Raw genomic sequence first — 25464 nt, 5'->3', positions numbered from 1 at the left:
AGACACGACCCAACACTTGGAGCTAATCATTCAGTAGTTCCTCTCCCTGCCTTGAGATAAGAGAGAGGGAGGGGATGGCAGGGTGCCATGTTCTTGGGTGGTAGGGTTTATATGATGCACTAGCCTTGTAAGAGCAGAACTGGAGGAGGACTTAACTGCACCAAGCTTTCATGTGTATGGTGTATATTTAAGGACATGTCCTTTTTCCCTGGGTGGTAGGGTTTATATGATCTATGAGCCCTGTAAGATCTGAGGTGGAGGAGGACTTGACTGACTTTACTGCACCAAGCTTTCATTTTAATGGACATGTCTTGTGGAAGTCCTAAAATGGGCACCTTACATCTGTAGTCCAACAGACTGCATAACAGGATGTATCTCCGCATGAGTAACTAGAATACAGTCATTCCATCTGAATCGCATTTTGATTTGGTAATGCACACATTCTGAGCCCACAAGTAAAATCATACAAATTGTGGTGCACTGGGACATATGGATGGAATCACAAGTCGATCATAGCCATCCCATGGAATGTGACTCACTGGGAAACTGGAACAACATTATAGGATCCCTAGGAACCAATACAGGTTTTTGTTGTTTCAAGGTTTTAAATCAGAACGTGTGTGTCTGTGTGACTCATTGACTCCCTCCCGCTCTCCCTCTTCCTCTTTCTCCCTCGCTCCCTTCCTGTCTTCCAGGTCCAGAATCTGAACAATATAATATCCTTTCCCTTGGAGAATGTCTTGAAGAGTGAGCTTAGAGACAACAGACTGGTGAGTAACCCTACTGTAGTGTACACTACATAGTGGAACACTTCTGTCTCCTCTACTGTGTCTATACAGTCATCTAGACAATAAGAGATACGTCTAAAGGGCACAGCAGTCTAAAGGGCACAGCAGTCTAAAGGGCACAGCAGTCTAAAGGGCACAGCAGTCTAAAGGGCACAGCAGTCTAAAGGGCACAGCAGTCTAAAGGGCACAGCAGTCTAAAGGGCACAGCAGTCTAAAGGGCACAGCAGTCTAAAGGGCACAGCAGTCTAAAGGGCACAGCAGTCTAAAGGGCACTGCATCGCAGTGTTGCGGCGTCACTACAGCCTGGGGTTTGATCCCAGGCTATGTCACAACTGGCTGTGACCGGGAGTTCCATAGGGCGGCTCACAATTGGCCCAGTATCGTCCGGGTTAGTGAAGGGTTTGGCCAGGGGAGCTTTACTTGTCTCATCGCGCTCTAGCGACTCCTTGTGGCGGGCCGGGTACCTACAGGCTGACCCTGGTCGTCAGTTGAACGGTGTTTCCTCCGACACATTGGTTCAGCTGGCTCCTGGGTTAAGCGAGCGAGTGTTAAGATGCGCGGCTTGGCGGGTCATGTTTTGGAGGACGCATGACTCGACCTTTGCCTTTCCCGAGCCAAAGGCTACAGGTACTAGGGCCTGTTCAGCCCAACTGATCTATCGTTCTTCCGTCTTCTCTTCTTTAGGAGTTGAAGAAACAGTTGGAGAAGAGCTGGAAGGACTATGACATCAAAGTGTGAGTTGATATCATTCTACCAAAGTGATTATGAGGGAAATCGTCTTCCATATGGTTTGTGGTGCCTCTCAGAAAGATGAAAAGAGAGTGTTACTGTACACCCATCCAGTGATGTTCTGGTTTTAAGTCAATGTAATATAAGAATGGGGTTTCACCTCAACTCTCCCTTATCCTTTCTCCTGCTTCCTCAGGTGAAATAGTTGGAAGGAGGGAGTGTGTTACAGGAATAAGATGTTTAAAATGGCCAAGATTAGCCCAGTAAATACCTGTAAATCCACCCGTATCTCTTTATCATTCACACACAGACATGCACACACTCACACCTTATCCCAAGACAATTCTACAGATATCTAATGCACTGTCCTTTCACTCCTCAGCATCTGTGTCCACGAATGTTGACGTTTAGTTGTAAGTCGCTCTTGATAAGAGCGTCTGCTAAATGACTTAAATGTAAATATAGTCCGTTTCCATTTAACAATGCTCTTTTCTTTCAATGAACGGTATTAATAAATATGCTTTACAGTCTAAAGTCCTCTACCTCTCTACCTCTCTCTCTCCCTCTCTCTACCTCTCTCTCCCTCTCTCTACCTCTCTCTCTCTTCTCTCTCCCTCTCTCTACCTCTCTCTCTCCCCCTCTCTACCTCTCTCTCCCTCTCTCTACCTCTCTCTCTCTTCTCTCTCCCTCTCTCTACCTCTCTCTACCTCTCTACCTCTCTCTCTCTCTTCTCTCTACCTCTCTCTCTCTTCTCTCTCCCTCTCTCTACCTCTCTCTACCTCTCTACCTCTCTCTCTCTTCTCTCTCCCTCTCTCTACCTCTCTCTACCTCTCTACCTCTCTCTCTCTCTTCTCTCTACCTCTCTCTCTCTTCTCTCTCCCTCTCTCTCTTCTCTCTACCTCTCTCTACCTCTCTCTACCTCTCTACCTCTCTCTCTCTTCTCTCTCCCTCTCTCTACCTCTCTCTACCTCTCTACCTCTCTCTCTCTTCTCTCTCCCTCTCTCTACCTCTCTCTACCTCTCTACCTCTCTCTCTCTTCTCTCTACCTCTCTCTCTTCTCTCTCCCTCTCTCTCTTCTCTCTACCTCTCTCTACCTCTCTCTCTCTCTTCTCTCTCCCTCTCTCTCTTCTCTCTACCTCTCTCTACCCCCCTCTCTCTCTTCTCTCTACCTCTCTCTACCTCCCTCTCTCTCTTCTCTCTACCTCCCTCTCTCTCTTCTCTCTACCTCTCTCTACCTCTCTCTCTCTCTTCTCTCTCCCTCTCTCTCTTCTCTCTACCTCTCTCTACCTCCCTCTCTCTCTTCTCTCTACATCTCTCTCTCTCTTCTCTCTACCTCTCTACCTCTCTCTCTCTCTTCTCTCTACCTCTCTACCTCCCTCTGTCTTCTCTCTACCTCTCTCTCTGTCTCCCTCTCTTCTCTCTACCTCTCTACCTCTCCCTCTGTCTCCATCTCTCTACCTCTCTCACTCTCTCTCTCTCTGTCTCTCTCTCTACCTCCTCTCTCTCTCTCTCTCTCTCTCTCTCTCTCTCTCTCTCTCTCTCTCTCTCTCTCTCTCTCTCTCTCTCTCTCTCTCTCTCTCTCTCCCTCCTCTCTCTCTCGCTCTGTCTCTGTCTCTCTGTCTCTACCTCTCTCTCTCCCTATCTCAGTGGGAAGCTGGAGAAGGAGAGGAGGGAGAAGAGCCGTCAGCCAGGCCTGATCAGGATGGAGGGATCCGACGTGACGGAGGACATGGAACGAGAGAGGAGGACCTTCCAGCTGCAGATGTGTGAGGTGAGGACACAGAGCTAGGACGGACACACACGTAGTGGGATAAAGTTGCCCATAGACACTGATCTAAAGTCTTGGTAATAGTGGTGGTAAAACCACTACTGCGAACATAGCTAATACCAGTACTAACACTGATAATACCACTAACAAACACTACTAACACAACACCATTACTACCACTAACAACACTGATACCGTTAACACCACTGATACCGCTAATGCCGCTAACACCACTGCTACCGCTAACACCACTACTACCTCTACTACCGCTAACGCCACTACTACCGCTAACACCACTACTACCGCTAACGCCACTACTACCGCTAACACCACTACTACCTCTACTACCGCTAACACCACTACTACCGCTAACACCACTACCGCCGCTAACACCGCTACTGCCGCTAACGCCGCTACTGCCGCTAACGCCACTACTACCGCTAACACCGCTACTACCTCTACTACCGCTAACACCACTACTACCGCTAACACCACTACCGCCGCTAACACCGCTACTGCCGCTAACGCCACTACTACCGCTAACACCACTACTACCTCTACTACCGCTAACACCACTACTACCGCTAACACCACTACTACCTCTACTGCCGCTAACGCCACTACTACCGCTAACACCACTACTACCTCTACTACCGCTAACACCACTACTACCGCTAACACCACTACCGCCGCTAACACCGCTACTGCCGCTAACGCCGCTACTGCCGCTAACGCCACTACTACCGCTAACACCGCTACTACCTCTACTACCGCTAACACCACTACTACCGCTAACACCACTACCGCCGCTAACACCGCTACTGCCGCTAACGCCACTACTACCGCTAACACCACTACTACCTCTACTACCGCTAACACCACTACTACCGCTAACACCACTACTACCTCTACTGCCGCTAATGCCACTACTACCGCTAACACCACTACTACCTCTACTACCGCTAACACCACTACTACCGCTAACACCACTACTACCTCTACTACCGCTAACACCACTACTACCGCTAACACCACTACTACCTCTACTACCACTAACACTACTACTACTACCACTACTAACACCACTACTACTACCGCAAACGGCACTAATGCCACTTATTCCACTAATACTTACGGGTAGGTTTGGGGGATGGGAATCTGATTCTAGATCTGTGCATATGGAGAATTTCTCCCCTGAACGGCACAGATCGTGTCAAGGTGGGGGAGGAAGTCAGACCCAGACTAGACTGTGAAATGTAAAATGTGCAGCACAGATTGGAAATGGCACTGAAACCAATGCTAAGCTCAGTTAAAGTTAAAGTCCACAGTTACAATTTACAAGCATAGGGGAATTTACTCTTTAGTTGGACTCTCTCTGTGAGGCCAGCTGCCGAGATGGGTGGAGGAGTAGAGGAGGAGGAGAATTCCCTCTCTTCTCCGTGGCCCTTGTCTGGGTCATGTTCGTTATGGCACACAACAGAAAACATGCAACTGAAAACGAAAATAAGTTCTTGGATAAGTCGAGGCTGAACATCCCTTCCACTGGGCACAAACGTCAGTTCAACGTCTAGTTTTGATTTACATTTGGTTGCGTCGTCACCACGTCATTGGATTTAGCATACAAATCTTTACGTTGATTTACTTTTTGCAAATCCAATCTGTTTTCAACGTTGATTCAACACCATCACACTGATTTTGTTTTGATTGAAATGATGTGGAAATGAAATGAAATGATGTTGATTCTACCAGTTTTTGCCCAGTGGGCTGTTTCAGTCCATTTTGCCCCATTTGGTGCATCATAAACATGACCCCGCACAGCTGCAGACAGACAGCTTTAAACAAGGCTTTATGGAGCCAGAGACACAGTAGACGGCAGTCATTCCTTCCAAAAGCAGCAGAGAGCTCCTACAGCTGGCTCTCACCAAGGCATTCTCCTTTTAAAGCAACATTTAAAACCCTTCAAACAGTTAAAAAATGGGTCAGGGAAAAAACACACCCTGAAACTGTTCTATGCCATGTTTAGACTATGTTTAGACTATGTCCCGAGAAGCATATTGTCTATGGCACAAGAGACTTGTTCATATGAAAGTCCAGCATTTTTCCTGCCCATGTGTCCTGACCAGGAAAAACTCTGGGCCCAAGTTACAGGCTACAACTAAGACCAGGAGTTTTTCCTGAACAGACAGTACATTTCTCCTACCGTGATTTAATGAGTGACTGGTTGAATCACTAAAATGATACCCAACGGTTTATAACCAGGGTGACCGTTTCTGAACCTGAAACCAGCTCTGTAACCATGGTTACTAATCCAGTACTACGTCCTCTGGTTTTTCCAGTATCTACTGAAGATCCAGGAGCTGAGGGTGCGTCAGGGTCCAGACCTGCTCCAGAGTCTCATCAAGTACTTCCAGGCCCAGCTCAAGTAATTTCTCCTTTTATGCTTTAATGCCCCTTTCTCACGCTACTGAGCCAAGCCGAGCTGTACTGCACTGGCCTGGTTGTAGTCGAAAAGAAAACGTTTGAAGAAAATGTCATATCAAAGACAGTACGGCTCTGGTTGGTCCTATAATGTGAATCGTAAGAGTACTCATTTGGCCTTATGGGAAGCGTATGGCTTTCATATCTCCCAGCTACTACTCATAGTAACAGCACCAAGATCTTACCACAGGAATGTTAATGTGGTTTCTGGTGTCAAATGTTGTGGCTGTTTGGTTTTGGCTTCCTTTTACTAGGTATTGCCACTTGCTACTTAACAATTTTGTTGCGTATGTTATATGTGTTCTACGTGTGTGTGTTTGTTTGGGCTTGTGTACCTGAGTGTTATGGTCGACATCCACCAATGACTCAGTATTGTTGTATCATCTCAGTTTTTTCCAGGACGGCTTGAAAGCTGCCGAGAACCTTAGTCCCTTTGTGGAGAAGCTGGCTACATCGGTGCACATGGTAGTAACAACCTATATGTTTTGTCTGTCTACCTACCTGTCTGTCTGACACACACACAGACATACGCACACCACAGACACACACACACACACACACACACACACACACACACACACACACACACACACACACACACACACACACACACACACACACACACACACACACACACACACACACACACACACACACACACACACACACACACACACACACACACACACACACACACACACACACACACACACACACACACACACAAACTACCAACTCCAACTGGACCTTAGTCATCAGCTGCTACTGAAGTCCTGTACAGACACTAACAGATTATGCATCGTAGACAGACCTCCTCAACCTCATCTCTCCTCCCAGACTTTCCCAACCCACGGTCTGTCCACTATTTGATGCAATTCCTATAACTGCCCCTTCATTCCCGAAAGGGAAACCAAAATTATTCATCAATTTTATTGGAAGTACGGGCCCTTACGCTATAATCGCCTAGACAGGTTTTACAAACCAGACAAAGCTTACATTTTCCTGCCCATATCCTCCTACTGCCAAACCAGGAGACTATCACTCGGTACCGGTTATGGTTGTCAAGGTTACATGGCAGTGGTGTGGAAGTATTTAATGGCATGGTGTGGTGGTTATGCTGAGCCTGGTCCACTTTAAATCAAATCAAATGTATTTATATAGCCCTTTGTGCATCAGCTGATATCTCAAAGTGCTGAACAGAAACCCAGCCTAAAACCCCAAACATTAAGCCATGCAGGTGTAGAAGCACAGTGGCTAAGAAAAACTCCCTAGAAAGTCCAAAACATAGGAAGAAACCTAGAGAGGAACCAGTCTATGAGGGGTGGCCAGTCTTAAAAATAATAATAGTCACATTAGTTGTCGAGGGTGCAGCAAGTCAGCACCTCAGGAGTAAATGTCAGTTGGTTTTTCATAGCCGATCATTAAGAGTATCTCTACCGCTCCTGCTGTCTCTAGAGAGTTGAAAACAGCAGGTCTGGGACAGGTAACACGTCCGGTGAACAGGTCAGGATTCCATAGAACAGTTGAAACTGGAGCAGCAGCTTAAATGACATGGTGTGGTGGTTATGTTGAGCCTGGTCCACCTTAAATGACATGGTGTGGTGGTTATGCTGAGCCTGGTCCACCTTAAATTACATGGTGTGGTGGTTATGCTGAGCCTGGTCCACCTTAAATTACATGGTGTGGTGGTTATGCTGAGCCTTTTCCACCTAGTGGTTTACTGACCTAGTGTCGGGTTGCTCTCTCTCTCTCTCTCACGCACACACACACACCAACACACACCAACACACACACTTTCTCTCTCTCTCTCTATCATATCAAGCACAGTGTTATTAATGGACACTTGAGTTTAATGAGTGTCGGTGGTTCTTCTTGCTCTTCATGGTTGGAAAAGGGGTAAACTCTGTTTCTCAGGTTCAAGGAAGAATTATGGAAAAGAAACCTGTTGGGACTTTTTCACGGTTCACCTAAACGTTTTTGTGTTGTTATCCTGTTTGATTTGGCAAGACAGCACAAATTGATATGGGACCAGGCTAAGATGGGGACCCAGAAACCCAAAGACTGGTCTACGATGCTCTGTTACACTTTATTTTGCAACATTATGCAAAGCTTGGTTTAATTGCGTCCACACCTATTGATTGGGAACATATCAGCAAAGCTACCCATCCCAGTTGGTGTTGTCAAAAGCTAGTGCACCAGCAACTCCCTCCAAATGCTCCCAATATATTAGCCAAATCAGTGTCTGTTTATATATTAGCTACAGTAGATTGCATTCAGCTAGCAAGCTGATCTGTCTTGTATGTGTGTGTGTGTAGGTGCGTCAGGACCAGGATGAAGAGGTGAGACAGCTCTCTCAGCTACGAGACTCCCTAAGACTGCTGCTACAGATGGAGGGGAAAGAGGTACTGTTCATTAGGCACCAAACGGAAGAAAACTGACCGAAACAGAGAGGGGAACTACCTGGGCTTGTCCAATAAGAAGTGTTCATTTTCCGTAGGAAAATGCTTTAAACATTTTCCATTGCCCTAATGAACACAACCCTGGTCGGTGGTTAAACATTTTTTTAAAACGGGTATCTTTTCAACTAAACATAGTCAATCTATTTTGTAATAAAGCATTTTTCTCCCGTTTTGTCCCAGGAGTACCTGACCAGAAAGAACTCTGGTAACGGCTACAGCATCCACCAGCCTCAAGGCAACAAGAAGTACGGTACGGAGAAGTCAGGCTTCCTACAGAAGAGGAGTGACGGGTGAGTCTGTCTGGATATTGGAGAAAATACTGATATATATATATATATATTGACCATATACTGAAAACACACAAGGCTCCACTTCCAGCATTAACCCCAATTGGAGGATTCTGTTAGCCTGTGTAACGGAGATTAGAGCGTGCTGTGAGCTCACTTCACAGCCAGCTTGAAATGTTGCCAATGGTGCTATCGAATTGGATCCTTTTCTATAGCTCAACTGGTTTGTATGTTGTCAAGCGGGCAGTCACGTGTCGGTGAGACAGAGGACCGTGGTTCAAGCCCAGTCAGGCGAGTTTAAGGGAGGCAGCGCTAAATGATAAGCTAGCACACATTGGATTTGGCAAGACGGCACAAAACGACCCGGAACTAGGGTTGGATTCCACAGCCTGTTTTATGGTTGTGACGAGTACAGGTACGGACGAGATTAACCATTGAACTACCACGGAAGTTTAGACTTGATGAGTCGGAGTCAGATATCTCTTAGACTTCTCCAAGTAAAAATCGTCCCCAGCAGGGTTAGGGTTAAGGTTAGGCCTCAGCAGGGTTAAGGTTAGGCCTCAGCGGGGTTAGGGTTAAGGTTAGGCCTCAGCGGGGTTAGGGTTAAGGTTAGGCCTCAACGGGGTTAGCGTTAAGGTTAGGCCTCAGCAGGGTTAAGGTTAGGCCTCAGCGGGGTTAGGGTTAAGGTTAGGCCTCAGCGGGGTTAGGGTTAAGGTTAGGCCTCAACGGGGTTAGCGTTAAGGTTAGGCCTCAGCAGGGTTAGGGTTAAGGTTAAGCCTCAGCAGGGTTAGGGTTAAGGTTAGGTCTGAGCAGGGTTAGGGTTAAGGTTAGGCCTGAGCAGGGTTAGGGTTAGGCCTCAGCAGGGTTAGGCCTCAGCAGGGTTAGGGTTAAGGTTAGGCCTCAGCAGGGTTAGGGTTAAGGTTAGGCCTCAACGGGGTTAGCATTAAGGTTAGGCCTCAGCAGGGTTAGGGTTAAGGTTAAGCCTCAGCAGGGTTAGGGTTAAGGTTAGGCCTCAGCAGGGTTAGGGTTAAGGTTAGGCCTGAGCAGGGTTAGGGTTAAGGTAAGGCCTCAGCAGGGTTAGGGTTAGGCCTCAGCAAGGTTAGGGTTAAGGTTAGGCCTCAGCAGGGTTAGGGTTAAGGTTGGGCCTCAGCAGGGTTAGGGTTAGGCCTCAGCAGGGTTAGGGTTAGGCCTCAGCAGGGTTAGGGTTAAGGTTAGGCCTGAGCAGGGTTAAGGTTAGGCCTGAGCAGGGTTAGGGTTAGGTTAGGCCTCAGCAGGGTTAGGGTTAAGGTTAGGCCTCAGCAGGGTTAGGGTTAAGGTTAGGCCTCAGCAGGGTTAGGGTTAAGGTTAGGCCTCAGCAGGGTTAAGGTTAGGCCTCAGCAGGGTTAGGGTTAAGGTTAGGCCTGAGCAGGGTTAGGGTTAAGGTAAGGCCTCAGCAGGGTTAGGGTTAGGCCTCAGCAAGGTTAGGGTTAAGGTTAGGCCTCAGCAGGGTTAGGGTTAAGGTTAGGCCTCAGCAAGGTTAAGGTTAGGCCTCAGCAGGGTTAGGGTTAGGGTTAGGCCTCAGCAGGGTTAGGGTTAAGGTTAGGCCTCAGCAGGGTTAGGGTTAAGGTTAGGCCTCAGCAGGGTTAGGGTTAAGGTTAAGCCTCAGCAGGGTTAGGGTTAAGGTTAGGTCTGAGCAGGGTTAGGGTTAAGGTTAGGCCTGAGCAGGGTTAGGGTTAGGCCTCAGCAGGGTTAGGCCTCAGCAGGGTTAGGGTTAAGGTTAGGCCTCAGCAGGGTTAGGGTTAAGGTTAGGCCTGAGCAGGGTTAGGGTTAAGGTAAGGCCTCAGCAGGGTTAGGGTTAGGCCTCAGCAAGGTTAGGGTTAAGGTTAGGCCTCAGCAGGGTTAGGGTTAAGGTTGGGCCTCAGCAGAGTTAGGGTTAGGCCTCAGCAGGGTTAGGGTTAGGCCTCAGCAGGGTTAGGGTTAAGGTTAGGCCTGAGCAGGGTTAAGGTTAGGCCTCAGCAGGGTTAGGCCTCAGCAGGGTTAGGGTTAAGGTTAGGCCTCAGCAGGGTTAAGGTTAGGCCTCAGCAGGGTTAGGGTTAAGGTTAGGCCTGAGCAGGGTTAGGGTTAAGGTAAGGCCTCAGCAGGGTTAGGGTTAGGCCTCAGCAAGGTTAGGGTTAAGGTTAGGCCTCAGCAGGGTTAGGGTTAAGGTTAGGCCTCAGCAGGGTTAGGGTTAAGGTTAGGCCTGAGCAGGGTTAGGGTTAAGGTTAGGCCTCAGCAGGGTTAGGCCTCAACAGGGTTAAGGTTAGGCCTCAGCAGGGTTAGGCCTGAGCAGGGTTAGGGTTAGGGTTAGGCCTCAGCAAGGTTAGGGTTAAGGTTAGGCCTCAGCAGGGTTAGGGTTAAGGTTAGGCCTCAGCAGGGTTAGGGTTAGGCCTCAGCAGGGTTAGGGTTAAGGTTAGGCCTGAGCAGGGTTAGGGTTAAGGTTAGGCCTCAGCAGGGTTAGGCCTCAGCAGGGTTAAGGTTAGGCCTCAGCAGGGCCTAGCAGGGTTAGGGTTAAGGTTAGGCCTCAGCAGGGTTAGGCCTCAGCAGGGATAAGGTTAGGCCTCAGCAGGGTTAGGGTTAGGCCTCAGCAGGGTTACGGTTAAGGTTAGGCCTCAGCAGGGTTAGGCCTCAGCAGGTTTAAGGTTAGGCCTCAGCAGGGTTAGGCCTGAGCAGGGTTAAGGTTAGGCCTCAGCAGGGTTAGGCCTCAGCAGGGTTAAGGTTAAGCCTCAGCAGGGTTAGGCCTGAGCAGGGTTAGGGTTAGGTTAGGCCTCAGCAGGGTTAGGCCTCAGCAGGGTTAAGGTTAGGCCTCAGCAGGGTTAGGCCTCAGCAGGGTTAGGGTTAAGGTTAGGCCTCAGCAGGGTTAGGCCTCAGCAGGGTTAGGGTTAAGGTTAGGCCTCAGCAGGGTTAGGGTTAAGGTTAGGCCTCAGCAGGGTTAGGGTTAAGGTTAGCAGGGTTAGGCCTCAGCAGGGTTAGGCCTCAGCAGGGTTAGGTTAGGCCTCAGCAGGGTTAGGCCTCAGCAGGGTTAGGGTTAAGGTTAGGCCTCAGCAGGGTTAGGCCTCAGCAGGGTTAGGGTTAAGGTTAGGCCTCAGCAGGGTTAGGCCTCAGCAGGGTTAGGGTTCAGGTTAGGGCTCAGCAGGGTTAGGGTTAAGGTTAGGCCTCAGCAGGGTTAGGGTTAAGGTTAGGCCTCAGCAGGGTTAGGGTTAAGGTTAGACCTCAGCAGGGTTAAGGTTAGGCCTCAGCAGGGTTAGGGTTAAGGTTAGGACTCAGCAGGGTTAGGGTCTGTAGCAGGGTGGAGCGTGACATGGGGAGGCTGGGAGGGAGGGGTGGGGGCACAGTGCTATGTCAGCCCCAGCTGGTCTTCATTATTCTGGGGTTTGGATCCTGGCGAAGAGGCCTGGCTGGATGAGTGGATCCAGCTACTCCAGCTAACCCATGTCATGCAGAGAGAAAGAGAAAGAGAGTGAAAGAAAAGGGAGAGGGATAGGAGAGAAAGAGAGATTAGAGGGAGGAGAAAGAAAGAGAGAGAGGGGGGGATAGGAGAGAGAGAAAGGGAAAGAGTAAAGAGAGAGGAGAAAGAAGAGAGAGGGGTAGCCTGGAAGTCTAAAACAGGCCTATGTCTCCATTCCAGCCCCTCTCCCCTGTTCTCTCCTCGTTCTCAGAGCGTTAGATTACAGTGTGATAACATAGGGGGGGATGTGAGTCAGTTGGGGAAACAAACTTGTATTCCTAGATATGATGAGTAAGCTTGATGGTACTGTAGATATACAGTAAGTTATACCTGACTTAGAATGTGGTCTGAGTCTCTCCCTCTCTCTCTCTCACGCTCTGTCTCCCCCTCGCTCCCTCGCTCCCTCCCTCCCTCCCATCCATCCAGGATTAGGAAGGTGTGGCAGAAGAGGAAGTGTGGTGTCAAGTACGGCTGTCTGACCATCTCTCACAGCACGGTGAGACTCTTTTAGTTGACATCTCATTCACCTCTCATATCCTGTACCCAATACAGTATATAAACCTTACAGTAAAGCTCAGTGCCAAAAGTAATCCTCAAACTAGTGTATACCTGACTACCTGTAACTTTAAATTAGTCGCCAACAAGGCTGACCCCATTTAGTGGACGGGTGGATTGTTTGGTTGATAGGCTGTTAGTCAACTGAGATCTCTTTAGTCGAGCAGTAGCAAAAATGATGAAAAAAATCCATTCATGGTGTACACGACACCTGTCTGATTGGCGCCTGTCTGAGTGGACTGATCAATTGTGGAGGCCTTGGGGATGGAACAGTCCATCACTCTAAGACATGTGCTACTAAAAATGTATATGGTTATATTATGTATGAACAATGGTTCATAAATGAATAAAAAATATTATTTTATAACATCCACTTTCTCCCGTGTTGGATAGTGGTCGCCGTCCGTGGTTCTGAAACACATCAGTGAGCTGTTGAATTGACGTTTTTTTCCTAGACCATGTTGCTATGTGCATAATAGCAAAGTTAACCAGCATATTGGTGTTGAGAATGAGGCGGAAGCAGCAGCAGAGTTAGGAGGTGAGAAAACAGCCCTTGCCTTAATTGTCTAAGAAAAGAGAGGAGAGAGGAAACCACAACTTAAATAGGTCTGTAATTAACAGCTGTTAAATTTGTCTGATTTTATAAATCAACCATGTACGGTAGCAGTCAGAAGTTTGGACACACCTATTCATTCAAGTTTTAGTTTTATTTAAAAAAATTTTTTTACATTGTAGAATAATAGTGAAGAAATCAAAAATATGAACTAACACATATGGAATCATGTATAAACCAAAAAAGTGGTCAACAAATCAAAATATGTTATATTTTAGGTTCTTCAAAGTAGCCGCCCTTTGCCTTGATGACAGCTTTGCACACTCTTGGCATTATCTCAACCAGCTTCACCTGGAATGCTTTTCCAACAGTCTTGAAGGACTGTGGAAATGCCGAACACTTGTGGCCTGCTTTTCCTTCACTCTGCGGTCCAACTCATCCCAAAACATCTCAATTGGTTTGAGGTTGGGTGATTGTGGAGGCCAGGTAATCTGATGCAGCACTCCATCACTCCTTCTTGTCAAATAACCCTTACATAGCCTGTGTTTTGGGTCATTGTCCTGTTGAAAAACAAATTATAGTCTCATTAAGTGCAAACCAGATGGGATGGCGTATCACTGCAGAATGCTGTGGTAGCCATGCTGGTTAAATCACAGACAGTATCACCAGCAAAACAGCCCCACACCATCTCACTTCCTCCATGCTTCACCTACAATACTCTGCGTCTCACAAAGACACGGTGGTTGGAAACAAAAATCTAAAATTTGGACTCATTAGACCAAAGGACAGATTTCCACCGGTGTGATGTCCATTGCTCATGTTTCTTGGCCCAAGCAAGTCTCTTCTTATTATTGGTGTCCTTTAGTAGTGGTTTCTTTGCAGCAATTCCACCATGAAGGCCTGATTTACGCAGTCTCCTCTGAACAGTTGATGTTGAGATGTGTCTGTTACTTGAACTCTGTGAAGCATTTATTTGGGCTGAAATGTCTGAGGCTGGTAACTCTAATGAACTTATCCTCTGCAGCAGAGGTAACTCTGAGTCTTCCTTTCCTGTGGCGGTCCTCATGGGAGCCAGTTTCATCATAGTGTTTGATGGTTTTTACGACTGCACTTGAAGAAACTTGAAAAGTTCTTAATTTTACGTATTGACTTACCTTCATGTGTTACAGTAATGATGGACTGTCATTTCTCTTTGCTTATTTGAGCTGTTCTTGCCATAATATGGACTTAGTCTGTTACCAAATAGGGCCATCTTCTGTATACCACACCTACCTTGTCACAACACAACTGATTGGCTCAAACGTATTAAGGAAAGAAATGTCACTATTTTAACTATTTTAATGAATCTGGTTGAGAGAATGCCAAGAGTGTGCAAAGCTGTCATCAAGGACGTTCCTCCCATCTCCACATTATTCCATACATGTTGGCTTCTTAGACAAATCTCAAATATATATATACATTTTTTTAACACTTATTTTGGTTACTACATGATTCCATACATGTTATTTCATAGTTTTGATGTCTTCACTATTTTTCTACAATGTAGAAAATAGTAAAAATAAAGAAAAAACCTTGAATGATTAGGCGTGTCCAAACTTTTGACTATTACTGTATATCTACAGAAAGATGACAGATGCTGCTTCTGTTGCCTGTTTGACTGTTTGTGTAATAGCCTACTGATTCCATAAGCACCAAGCCTCATGCAACAATTTCACAAGTGCGGTTGTTTTTCATCTTTGCTGTGCTGAAATAAAGGCTTGACACTTCTTTTCATTAGACCAGCCTCTCTGGTATTATTTATCATTTATTTAGCATTATTTCAAATGGTCTGTTTTATAATTTTATTTATAATAATAATAACCCTCCTTTTTCCTTGATTTCATTTCTATTTATTATTATGACCGTCATTATAATAATAAGTACTGTCACTGTCATTAATAGCCTTTGTATAGCAGCCTTGTGTAACCACCATCGAGCTGTAGGCCTGAGAAAGCTTCCTGCTTAGCCTTAATACCGCCACTTACTTAGGCCTATATTTCAATCAATCGATTGGTCGAAAGAACAGACAACTCATTGTTGACCAAGATTTTTGTTGGGGACAGCCCTAGTCGCCAGGTTGCTGATGCTCTTGAAATGTACTATAGTTTAGCCAGGCTGGACTGGGCTGCCCTAGTAATGCATACTCTGAAAGTATTCAGACCCCTTCACTAATTTCACATTTTGTTAAGTTACAGCCTTGTTCTAAAATGTATAAAATATATATTTTTTCTGCATCAATCTACACATTACCCCTTAATGACAAAGCAAAAACGCATTTTTAGAAATTGTAGCAAATTTTATTTAAAAAATACCTTATTTACATAAGTAGTCAGACCCTTTGCTATGAGACTTAAAATTGAGTTCAGGTGCATCCTGTTTCCATTGATCATCCTTGAGATGTTTCTACAACTTTTTTTGTCTTTAGAGGTCCGAGACAGGATTGTGTTGAAGGCATAGATCTGGGGAAGGGTACCAACACATTTCTGCAGCATTGTAGGTCCCCAAGAACACTGTGGCCTCCACAATTCTTAAATGGAAGAAATTTGGAACCACTAGGACTCTTCCCAGAGCTGGTCACCCGGCCAATCGGTGTAGAACCACGGTGACCAAGAACCCGATGGTCACTCTGAGCTCCAGAGTTCCTCTGTGGAGATGAGAGAAACTTCCAGAAGGACAACCATCTCTGCAGCACTCCACCAATCCAGCCTTTATGGGAGAGTGGCCAGACGGCAGCCACTCTTCAGTAAAAGGCACGACAACCTGCTTGGAGTTTGCCAAAAGGCACCAAGATTGAACTCTTTGGCCTGAATTTGGCCTGAATTTCTGGAGGAAACCAGGCACCGCTAATCACCTGGCCAATACCATCCCTACATTGAAGCATGGTGGTGGCAGCATCATGCTGTGGGTATGTTTTTCAGAGACCGGGCCTGGGAGACTAGTCAGGATCGAGGGAAAGATGAACGGAGCAAAGTACAGAGAGATCCTTGATGAAATCCTGCTCCAAGTTCACCTTCCAACAGGACAACGACCCTAAGCACACAGAGAAGACAACGCAGGAGTGGCTTTGGGACAAGTCTCTGAATGTCTTTGAGTGGTCCAGCCAGAGCCCAGATTTGAACCCGATCTAACATCTCTGGAGAGACCTGAAAATAGCTCCAACCTGACAGAGCTTGAGAGGATCTCCAGAGAAGAATGGGAGAAACTCCCCAAATACAGGTGTGCCAAGCTTGTTGTGTCCTACCCAAGAAGACTTGAGGCTGTGCTTTAACAAAGTAGTAAGTAAAGGGTCTGAATACTTATGTAAATGTGATATTTCAGTTATATTATTTTATACATTTGCAAAAATTTATGAACCTGTTTTTGCTTTTGTAATTATGGAATACTGTGTGTAGATTGATGAGAAAAAAACATATATTTAATACATTTTAGAAAAAGGCTGTAACGTAACAAAATGTGGAAAAAGTGAAGGGGCCTGAACACTTCCCGAATGCACTGTATTCCATAGTTGTTGGGACCATTCTGGAAAAGATGATGTGAAAAGCTAGCATCTGAGCCAGCATAGTAAAGTTTGGGTCAGCCCTAGGGTGGGAATTGACCCCAGTGTCGTTGGTTCCACAGATCAACCGACCACCGGCGAAGCTCAACCTCCTGACCTGTCAGGTGCGCCCCAACCCAGATGAGAGGAGAACCTTTGACCTGGTCACACGTAGGTTCACCCCTCCTTGACCTCTCACCACTGACCTCTCACCTTTCTCCACATAACTATGGTCTGAGCTGTGTGCAAGTGCATTTGCCTGTGTGTGTGTGTGTGTGTGTGTGTGTGTGTGTGTGTGTGTGTGTGTGTGTGTGTGTGTGTGTGTGTGTGTGTGTGTGTGTGTGTGTGTGTGTGTGTGTGTGTGTGTGTGTGCCTGTGCCTGAGCCTGTGTATGTAATGGAAAGACGATGCAGAGAGACGAGTCTCCCTCAACCGATCCTCTCTCTGTGTCTGTGGATCAGGTTTTCCCCTTGCATGTATCCCTCGGAATGTAGCCTACTGCACTCTCTCTGTTGTCCTCCTCTCTCCTCCCCTGTCCCTCTAAATTCACACCTATCGTTCCTCTCTCCAGATAATCGGACGTACCATTTCCAAGCCGAGGACGAGCAGGAATGCATGATGTAAGCAGAGCACTGGAATCCCTCCTCTCTTCTATACAAGTATTTTTTATTTATTTATTTTTATTTCACCTTTATTTAACCAGGTAGGCTAGTTGAGAACAAGTTCTCATTTGCAACTGCGACCTGGCCAAGATAAAAGCATAGCAGTGTGAACAGACAACACAGAGTTACACATGGAATAAACAATTAACAAGTCAATAACACAGTAGAAAAAAAATGGGCAGTCTATATACAATGTGTGCAAAAGGCATGAGGATGTAGGCGAATAATACAGTTTTGCAGATTAACACTGGAGTGATAAATGATCAGGTCATGTACAGGTAGAGATATTGGTGTGCAAAAGAGCAGAAAAATAAATAAATAAAAACAGTATAAAAAAAGTATGGGAATGAGGTAGGTGAAAATGGGTGGGCTATTTTCCTATAGACTATGTACAGCTGCAGCGATCGGTTAGCTGCTCGGATAGCTGATGTTTGAAGTTGGTGAGGGAGATAAAAGTCTCCAACTTCAGCGATTTTTGCAATTCGTTCCAGTCACAGGCAGCAGAGTACTGGAACGAAAGGCGGCCAAATGATGTGTTGGCTTTAGGGATGATCAGTGAGATACACCTGCTGGAGCGCGTGCTACGGATGGGTGTTGCCATCGTGACCAGTGAACTGAGATAAGGCGGAGCTTTACCTAGCATGGACTTGTAGATGACCTGGAGCCAGTGGGTCTGGCGACAAATATGTAGTGAGGGCCAGCCGACTAGAGCATACAAGTCGCAGTGGTGGGTGGTATAAGGTGCTTTAGTGACAAAACGGATGGCACTGTGATAGACTGCATCCAGTTTGCTGAGTAGAGTGTTGGAAGCCATTTTGTAGATGACATCGCCGAAGTCGAGGATCGGTAGGATAGTCAGTTTAACTAGGGTAAGCTTGGCAGCGTGAGTGAAGGAGGCTTTGTTGCGGAATAGAAAGCCGACTCTTGATTTGATTTTCGATTGGAGATGTTTGATGTGGGTCTGGAAGGAGAGTTTGCAGTCTAGCCAGACACCTAGGTACTTATAGATGTCCACATATTCAAGGTCGGAACCATCCAGGGTGGTGATGCTAGTCGGGCATGCGGGTGCAGGCAGCGATCGGTTGAAAAGCATGCATTTGGTTTTACTCGCATTTAAGAGCAGTTGGAGGCCACGGAAGGAGTGCTGTATGGCATTGAAGCTCTTGTTCTAAATACACTGGAATCTCTCCTCTCTTCTATACAAGTATTGTTCTAAATACACTGGAATCTCTCCTCTCTTCTATACAAGTATTATTCTAAATACACTGGAATCACTCCTCTCTTCTATACAAGTATTGTTCTAAATACACTGGAATCCCTCCTTGTTTCTATACAAGTATTGTTCTAAATACACTGGAATCCCTCCTTGTTTCTATACAAGCAGTGTTCTAAATACACTGGAATCCCTCCTCCCTTCTGTATAAGCAGTGTTCTAAATACACTGGAATCCCTCCTCCCTTCTATACAAGCATTGTTCTAAATACACTGGAATCCCTCCTCCCTTCTATACAAGCATTGTTCTAAATACACTGGAATCCCTCCTTGTTTCTATACAAGCATTGTTCTAAATACACTGGAATCCCTCCTCCCTTCTATACAAGCATTGTTCAAAATACACTGGAATCCCTCCTCCCTTCTATACAAGCATTGTTCTAAATACACTGGAATCCCTCCTTGTTTCTATACAAGAATTGTTCTAAATACACTGGAATCCCTCCTTGTTTCTATACAAGCATTGTTCCCATAGAATTTTAATGAATAGAACGGGCATCCCCATTCAAGTCAATGGTGGCATACTAGGAGGACTGGCAACCATTGAGATTGTACCCATAGGAGCAAAGCAGGAAGTAAAAGCAAGTGTACCCATCAATCTGTACGGTGATTTGTTGAATCACCTCAACTGACTACGAAAATATTTCCATTGCATGAGCCACATCAATTAACATAATTTGGATTAAACATTCTACATTACCATGGAAATTGTTGCATCACAATAACAGGCAGCTATTGCGAGTGTACCCATGTACCCAGTCAAATTGCCAGGGTTAAAGGTTCCAAGCCCGTTCTATTCCTTCAATTTCTATGATTGTTCCAAATACACTGACATCCCTCCTAGATTCTATACAAGCATTGTTCCAGATACACTGAGGTGTAGATAAGGACAGTAACTGTGTCATTTAGAAAGAGAGAGAAATTCCATTCAAAAATAGGAAAAGATTACAATATAGTATTTATTTCAGAGAGAGGAACGACTACAAAGTAGATCTTCTTTCAGAAAGAGATACAATATGTTTCTTTCAGAAAGAGATAGAAAAAGATACCGAGATAGAGATAGGTAGAAAGAAAACATACGAACAACACGTGTGCTGTTAAAATTGGCGCCGTGGGATGAGACAGGGATGCAGCTTGAGCCCCACCCTCTTCAACATACACTGCCTATAGAAAGTCTACACCTCTGTGAATTTTTTTCTCCTTTGTCATTGCCTCAGAGTTTCAAGCATTTAAATAAAGCATGTTTTCCCACTCATCTACACACCAGACTTTCAAGGCAATTTTTGTGTGTGTGTGTGTGTGTGTGTGTGTGTGTGTGTGGGGGGGGCAAAACTGAAACATCACAATTGGATAAGTCTCCACCCACCTGAGTTAATACCTTGTGGAAGCACCTTTGGCAGCAATTACAGCTGTGATTGCCTTTGGGATAGCTCTCTACCAACTTTGCGCACCTAGATTAGGCAATATTTGACCATTCTTTACAAAACTGTACTTTCAAGTTCCTTGGACAGCAATCTTCAAGTCGTGCCACACATTTTCGATTGGATTTAGGTCGGAGCTCTGACTGGGTTACTCAAGGACATTTACCTTTTTATTTCTTAGCCACTCCACTGTAGCTTTGGCTGTGTGCTTCAGGTCGTTGTCATGTTGAAAGGTGAACTTCTTTCCCAGTTTCAGCTTTCTTGCAGAGGGCAGTAGGTTTGCTTCAAGGACTTTTACATACATTTCTCGATTCATCTTCTCTTCTATCCTGATAAGTGCCCCAATCCCTTACGATGAGAAGCATCCCCATAACATGATGCTGCCACCACTATTTTTTATTTATTTTTATTTCACACTTATTTAACCAGGTAGGCAAGTTGAAAACAAGTTCTCATTTACAATTGCGACCTGGCCAAGATAAAGCAAAGCAGTTTGAGACATACAACACCACAGAGTTACACATGGAGTAAAACAAACATACAGTTAATAATACAGTAGAAAAACAAGTCTATATACAATGTGAGCAAATGAGGTGAGATAAGGGAGGTAAAGGCAAAATAGGCCATGGTGATGAAGTAAATACAATATAGCAAGTAAAACACTGGAATGGTAGATTTGCAGTGGAAGAATGTGCAAAGTAGAGATAGAAATAATGGGGTGCAAAGGAGCAAAATAAATAAATAAATACAGTAGGGGAAGAGGTAGTTGTTTGGGCTAAATTATAGATGGGCTATGTACAGGTGCAGTAATCTGTGAGCTGCTCTGACAGGTGGTGCTTAAAGCTAGTGAGGGAGATAAGTGTTTGCAGTTTCAGAGATTTTTGTAGTTCATTCCAGTCATTGGCAACAGAGAACTGGAAGGAGAGGTGGCCAAAGAAATAATTGGTTTTGGGGGTGACCAGAGAGATATACCTGCTGGAGCGCGTGCTACAGGTGGGTGCTGCTATGGTGACCAGCGAGCTGAGATAAGGGGGAACTTTACATAGCAGGCTCTTGTAGATGACCTGGAGTCAGGGGGTGCAGTGCTGTTGACCGGGGTAGGGGTAGCCAGGTGGAAAGCATGGCCAGCCGTAGAAAAATGTTTATTGAAATGTTCAATTATAGTGGATTTATTGGTGGTGACAGTTTCCTATCCTCAGTGCAGTGGGCAGTTGGGAGGAGGTGTTCTTATTCTCCATGGACTTTACAGTGTCCCAGAACTTTTTTGCGTTTGTGTTGCAGGAAGCAAATTTGAAAAAGATAGCCTTGGCTTTTCTAACTGCCTGTGTATATTGGTTTCTAGCTTCCCTGAAAAGTTGCATATCACGGGGGCTGTTTGATGCTAATGCAGAACGCCATAGGATGTTTTTGTGTTGGTTAAGGGCAGTCTGGTCTGGAGAGAACCAAGAACTATATCTGTTCCTGGTTCTAAATGTCTTGAATGGGGCATGCTTATTTAAGATGGTGAGGAAGGCATTTAAAAAAAATAATAACCAGACATTATGGGATGAGGTCAATATCCTTCCAGGATACCCGGGCCAGGTCAATTAGAAAGGCCTGCTCGCTGAAGTGTTTCAGGGAGCTTTTGACGGTGATGAGTGGAGGTCGTTTGACCGCTGACCCATTACGGATGCAGGCAATGAGGCAGTGATCGCTGAGATCTTGGTTGAAAACAGCAGAGGTGTATTTAGAGGGCAAGTTGGTTAGGATGATATCTATGAGGGTGCCCGTGTTTAAGGCTTTGGGGAGGTACCTGGTAGGTTCATTGATCATTTGTGTGAGATTGAGGGCATCAAGCTTACTGGCCACAAAATGAGGTGGAAACTGAACTGCACAAGAGAGGGAGCTAGTTTGGGTTGGGACCTCTCTCTGGAGCGTACAGAGCTGAGTAGGGGGTTTCTCTCCTCTTTTTATTTGATTTAACCAGGAAAGTCGGTTAAGAAAAAAATATTATTTACAATGACTGCGTACACCTGCCAAAACCCTCACGACACTAGGCCAATTGTACACCGCCCTATGGGACTCCAAATCACGGCCGGTTGTGATACAGCCTGGAATCGAACCAGGGTCTGTAGTGACGTCTCTAGCAGTGAGATGCAGTGCCTTAGAACGCTGCGCCACTCGGGAGCCCCTCTTCCTCTTCTCTCTGTGTGGGCCTCAGGATCAAGCCTTCGGATGTCATCTGTGGGGAGAAGAAGAAGAAGGAGGGAGGGTCAGCTGAAGCCTTCGGATGTCATCTGTGGGGAGGAGAAGAAGAAGGAGGGAGGGTCAGCTGAAGCCTTCGGATGTCATCTGTGTCTGTGGGGAGAAGAAGAAGAAGGAGGGAGGGTCAGCTGAAGCCTTCGGATGTCATCTGTGTCTGTGGGGAGAAGAAGAAGGAGGAGGGAGGGTCAGCTGAAGCCTTCGGATGTCATCTGTGTCTGTGGGGAGAAGAAGAAGGAGGGAGGGTCAGCTGAAGCCTTCGGATGTCATCTGTGTCTGTGGGGAGAAGAAGAAGGAGGAGGGAGGGTCAGCTGAAGCCTTCGGATGTCATCTGTGTCTGTGGGGAGGAGAAGAAGAAGGAGGGAGGGTCAGCTGAAGCCTTCGGATGTCATCTGTGGGGAGGAGAAGAAGAAGGAGGGAGGGTCAGCTGAAGCCTTCGGATGTCATCTGTGGGGAGGAGAAGAAGGAGGAGGGAGGGTCAGCTGAAGCCTTCGGATGTCATCTGTGTCTGTGGGGAGGAGAAGAAGAAGGAGGGAGGGTCAGCTGAAGCCTTCGGATGTCATCTGTGTCTGTGGGGAGGAGAAGAAGAAGGAGGGAGGGTCAGGAAGCCTCATGTCATCTGAAGCAGCTGAAGCCTCGGATGTCATCTGTGTCTGTGGGGAGAAGAAGAAGGAGGGAGGGTCAGCTGAAGCCTTCGGATGTCATCTGTGTCTGTGGGGAGAAGAAGAAGGAGGAGGGAGGGTCAGCTGAAGCCTTCGGATGTCATCTGTGTCTGTGGGGAGGAGAAGAAGAAGGAGGGAGGGTCAGCTGAAGCCTTCGGATGTCATCTGTGGGGAGGAGAAGAAGAAGGAGGGAGGGTCAGCTGAAGCCTTCGGATGTCATCTGTGTCTGTGGGGAGAAGAAGAAGGAGGGAGGGTCAGCTGAAGCCTTCGGATGTCATCTGTGTCTGTGGGGAGGAGAAGAAGGAGGAGGGAGGGTCAGCTGAAGCCTTCGGATGTCATCTGTGTCTGTGGGGAGGAGAAGAAGAAGGAGGGAGGGTCAGCTGAAGCCTTCGGATGTCATCTGTGGGGAGGAGAAGAAGAAGGAGGGAGGGTCAGCTGAAGCCTTCGGATGTCATCTGTGGGGAGGAGAAGAAGAAGGAGGGAGGGTCAGCTGAAGCCTTCGGATGTCATCTGTGTCTGTGGGGAGGAGAAGAAGAAGGAGGGAGGGTCAGCTGAAGCCTTCGGATGTCATCTGTGGGGAGGAGAAGAAGGAGGGAGGGTCAGCTGAAGCCTTCGGATGTCATCTGTGTCTGTGGGGAGGAGAAGAAGAAGGAGGGAGGGTCAGCTGAAGCCTTCGGATGTCATCTGTGGGGAGGAGAAGAAGAAGGAGGGAGGGTCAGCTGAAGCCTTCGGATGTCATCTGTGGGGAGGAGAAGAAGAAGGAGGGAGGGTCAGCTGAAGCCTTCGGATGTCATCTGTGTCTGTGGGGAGGAGAAGAAGAAGGAGGGAGGGTCAGCTGAAGCCTTCGGATGTCATCTGTGGGGAGGAGAAGAAGAAGGAGGGAGGGTCAGCTGAAGCCTTCGGATGTCATCTGTGTCTGTGGGGAGGAGAAGAAGGAGGGAGGGTCAGCTGAAACAAAAACAACAAAAAGAAAGAAACATTGATGAGAGGGATGAGAAAGAGAAAGGAGGTTTACTGCAGTGTGAACGTGCCAAGCTCTCAGTGGTACAATTATATACTTGGGTTGAAGACACACAGCTGCACACAGGACTATCATGTGGGCAGTCCGTGCTTTTGAAGCGCAGAATGTAGACCACCATAGCAGTTTTATAAAATAAAAAAAACATGTGTACCGGTTGTTGTAGATGCTGAAAGAATGACTTGTACTACGATAGATAACTGTATAAACACTATATTGCATTGTTTTAATCCCCCCCCCCCCAGTTGGGTGTCGGTGCTGCAGAACAGTAAGGAGGAAGCCCTGAACACAGTGTTGGGAGGGGACCAGCCGCAGTTCCAGGACTCCGGGCTACAGGAGCTGGCCAGGGCAGTCATCACCGAGCTCAGACACATGCCCGGCAACGAGGCCTGCGCCGACTGTGGAGCCCACGGTGAGACTACTAGACAGGAGTCAGTGGGAGGATTCATCGGAAGACTTTAGGATGTGCTCTTGTCCTGTTTCCACACTTAGAGAAGGGTGGAGAATCAGGACACAGCCAGTAGGGCTGGTTGGTTCGAGCCCTGAATATTGATTTGGCTGACAGCCATGGTGTATTTAAGCAATAAGGAACATGGAGGTGTGGTATATGGCCAATATACCACGGCTAAGGGCTGTTCTTATGCACGACTCAACGTGGAGTGCCTGGATAAAGTGGTATATTGGACAAATATCACAAACTCCTGAGGTGCCTTATTGCTATTATAAACTGGTTACCAACGTAATTAGAGCAGTCAATTTTTTTGTCATACCTGTGGTATACGGTCTGATATACAATTGCTGTCAGCCAGTCAGCTTTCAGAGTTCGAACCACTCAGTTTCTAATAGATAATATACCATGTGTATGACAAAACATTTATTTTTACTGCTCTAATTCCAATTGCGTCGTGCCTAAGAACAGACCTTAGCCCAGGTGTATTGACCATATACCAAACCCCCTCGGGCCTTATTGCTTCAGTGTAAATCCAGTGTTAACTGTACTCCTCATGTTCTGTCCCTGTGTTTTCCCCAGATCCCACGTGGCTCTCCACTAACCTGGGCATCCTGACGTGTATAGAGTGTTCTGGGATCCACAGGGAGTTGGGAGTCCACTACTCCAGGATCCAGTCCCTCACACTGGACATGCTCAGCACCTCCGAACTACTAGTAATGTTGACCCCGTCTTAGTCCCAATACACACACACTGATCTATACACACACACCTCCATTTCTAAACAAGCGTTAGTGTGCTGAGCTCTGCCTTGGCTTTAGCTCAGCATGCTAACTTGGTTTATAGTTATGATAATGGCATGGGTTCGATATGTGGTATTTGATGCGCTGAAAGTTTAGTCCCTATACAGCTGTACTCACATACCTTGTATCCTAACGCCTCCACTCTCCATCTGTCCACAGCTGGCAGTCAGTATAGGCAACACCCGCTTCAATGACATCATGGAGGCCAATCTGCCCAATGATTCCATCAAACCCCTCCCCCAGAGTGACATGTAAGTCCATTATACGCTTCATACTTCAATCA

At 46.5% G+C, this 25464-nt stretch overlaps 1 protein-coding gene across 1 annotated transcript in view; it reads left to right on the top strand.

Moving 5' to 3' along the window:
* The window catches only part of LOC124001292 (arf-GAP with SH3 domain, ANK repeat and PH domain-containing protein 3-like), a 60197-nt gene that overhangs the window by 20280 nt on the left and 14453 nt on the right, over positions 1-25464 (top strand). The window contains exons 5-17 of the mRNA XM_046307963.1: positions 692-770; positions 1473-1522; positions 3165-3288; positions 5622-5707; positions 6153-6228; positions 8079-8165; positions 8403-8512; positions 12399-12468; positions 16738-16825; positions 17226-17274; positions 24176-24342; positions 24961-25094; positions 25341-25432. Of these exons, the coding sequence (XP_046163919.1) occupies positions 692-770; positions 1473-1522; positions 3165-3288; positions 5622-5707; positions 6153-6228; positions 8079-8165; positions 8403-8512; positions 12399-12468; positions 16738-16825; positions 17226-17274; positions 24176-24342; positions 24961-25094; positions 25341-25432 (1212 nt within the window). The remainder of the gene's footprint in view (positions 1-691; positions 771-1472; positions 1523-3164; positions 3289-5621; positions 5708-6152; positions 6229-8078; positions 8166-8402; positions 8513-12398; positions 12469-16737; positions 16826-17225; positions 17275-24175; positions 24343-24960; positions 25095-25340; positions 25433-25464) is intronic.

This window comes from Oncorhynchus gorbuscha, linkage group LG17, assembly GCF_021184085.1.
Source record: "Oncorhynchus gorbuscha isolate QuinsamMale2020 ecotype Even-year linkage group LG17, OgorEven_v1.0, whole genome shotgun sequence".
In the NCBI taxonomy this organism is placed as follows: Eukaryota; Metazoa; Chordata; class Actinopteri; order Salmoniformes; family Salmonidae; genus Oncorhynchus; species Oncorhynchus gorbuscha.
This window is presented reverse-complemented; position numbering and strand designations above follow the sequence as displayed.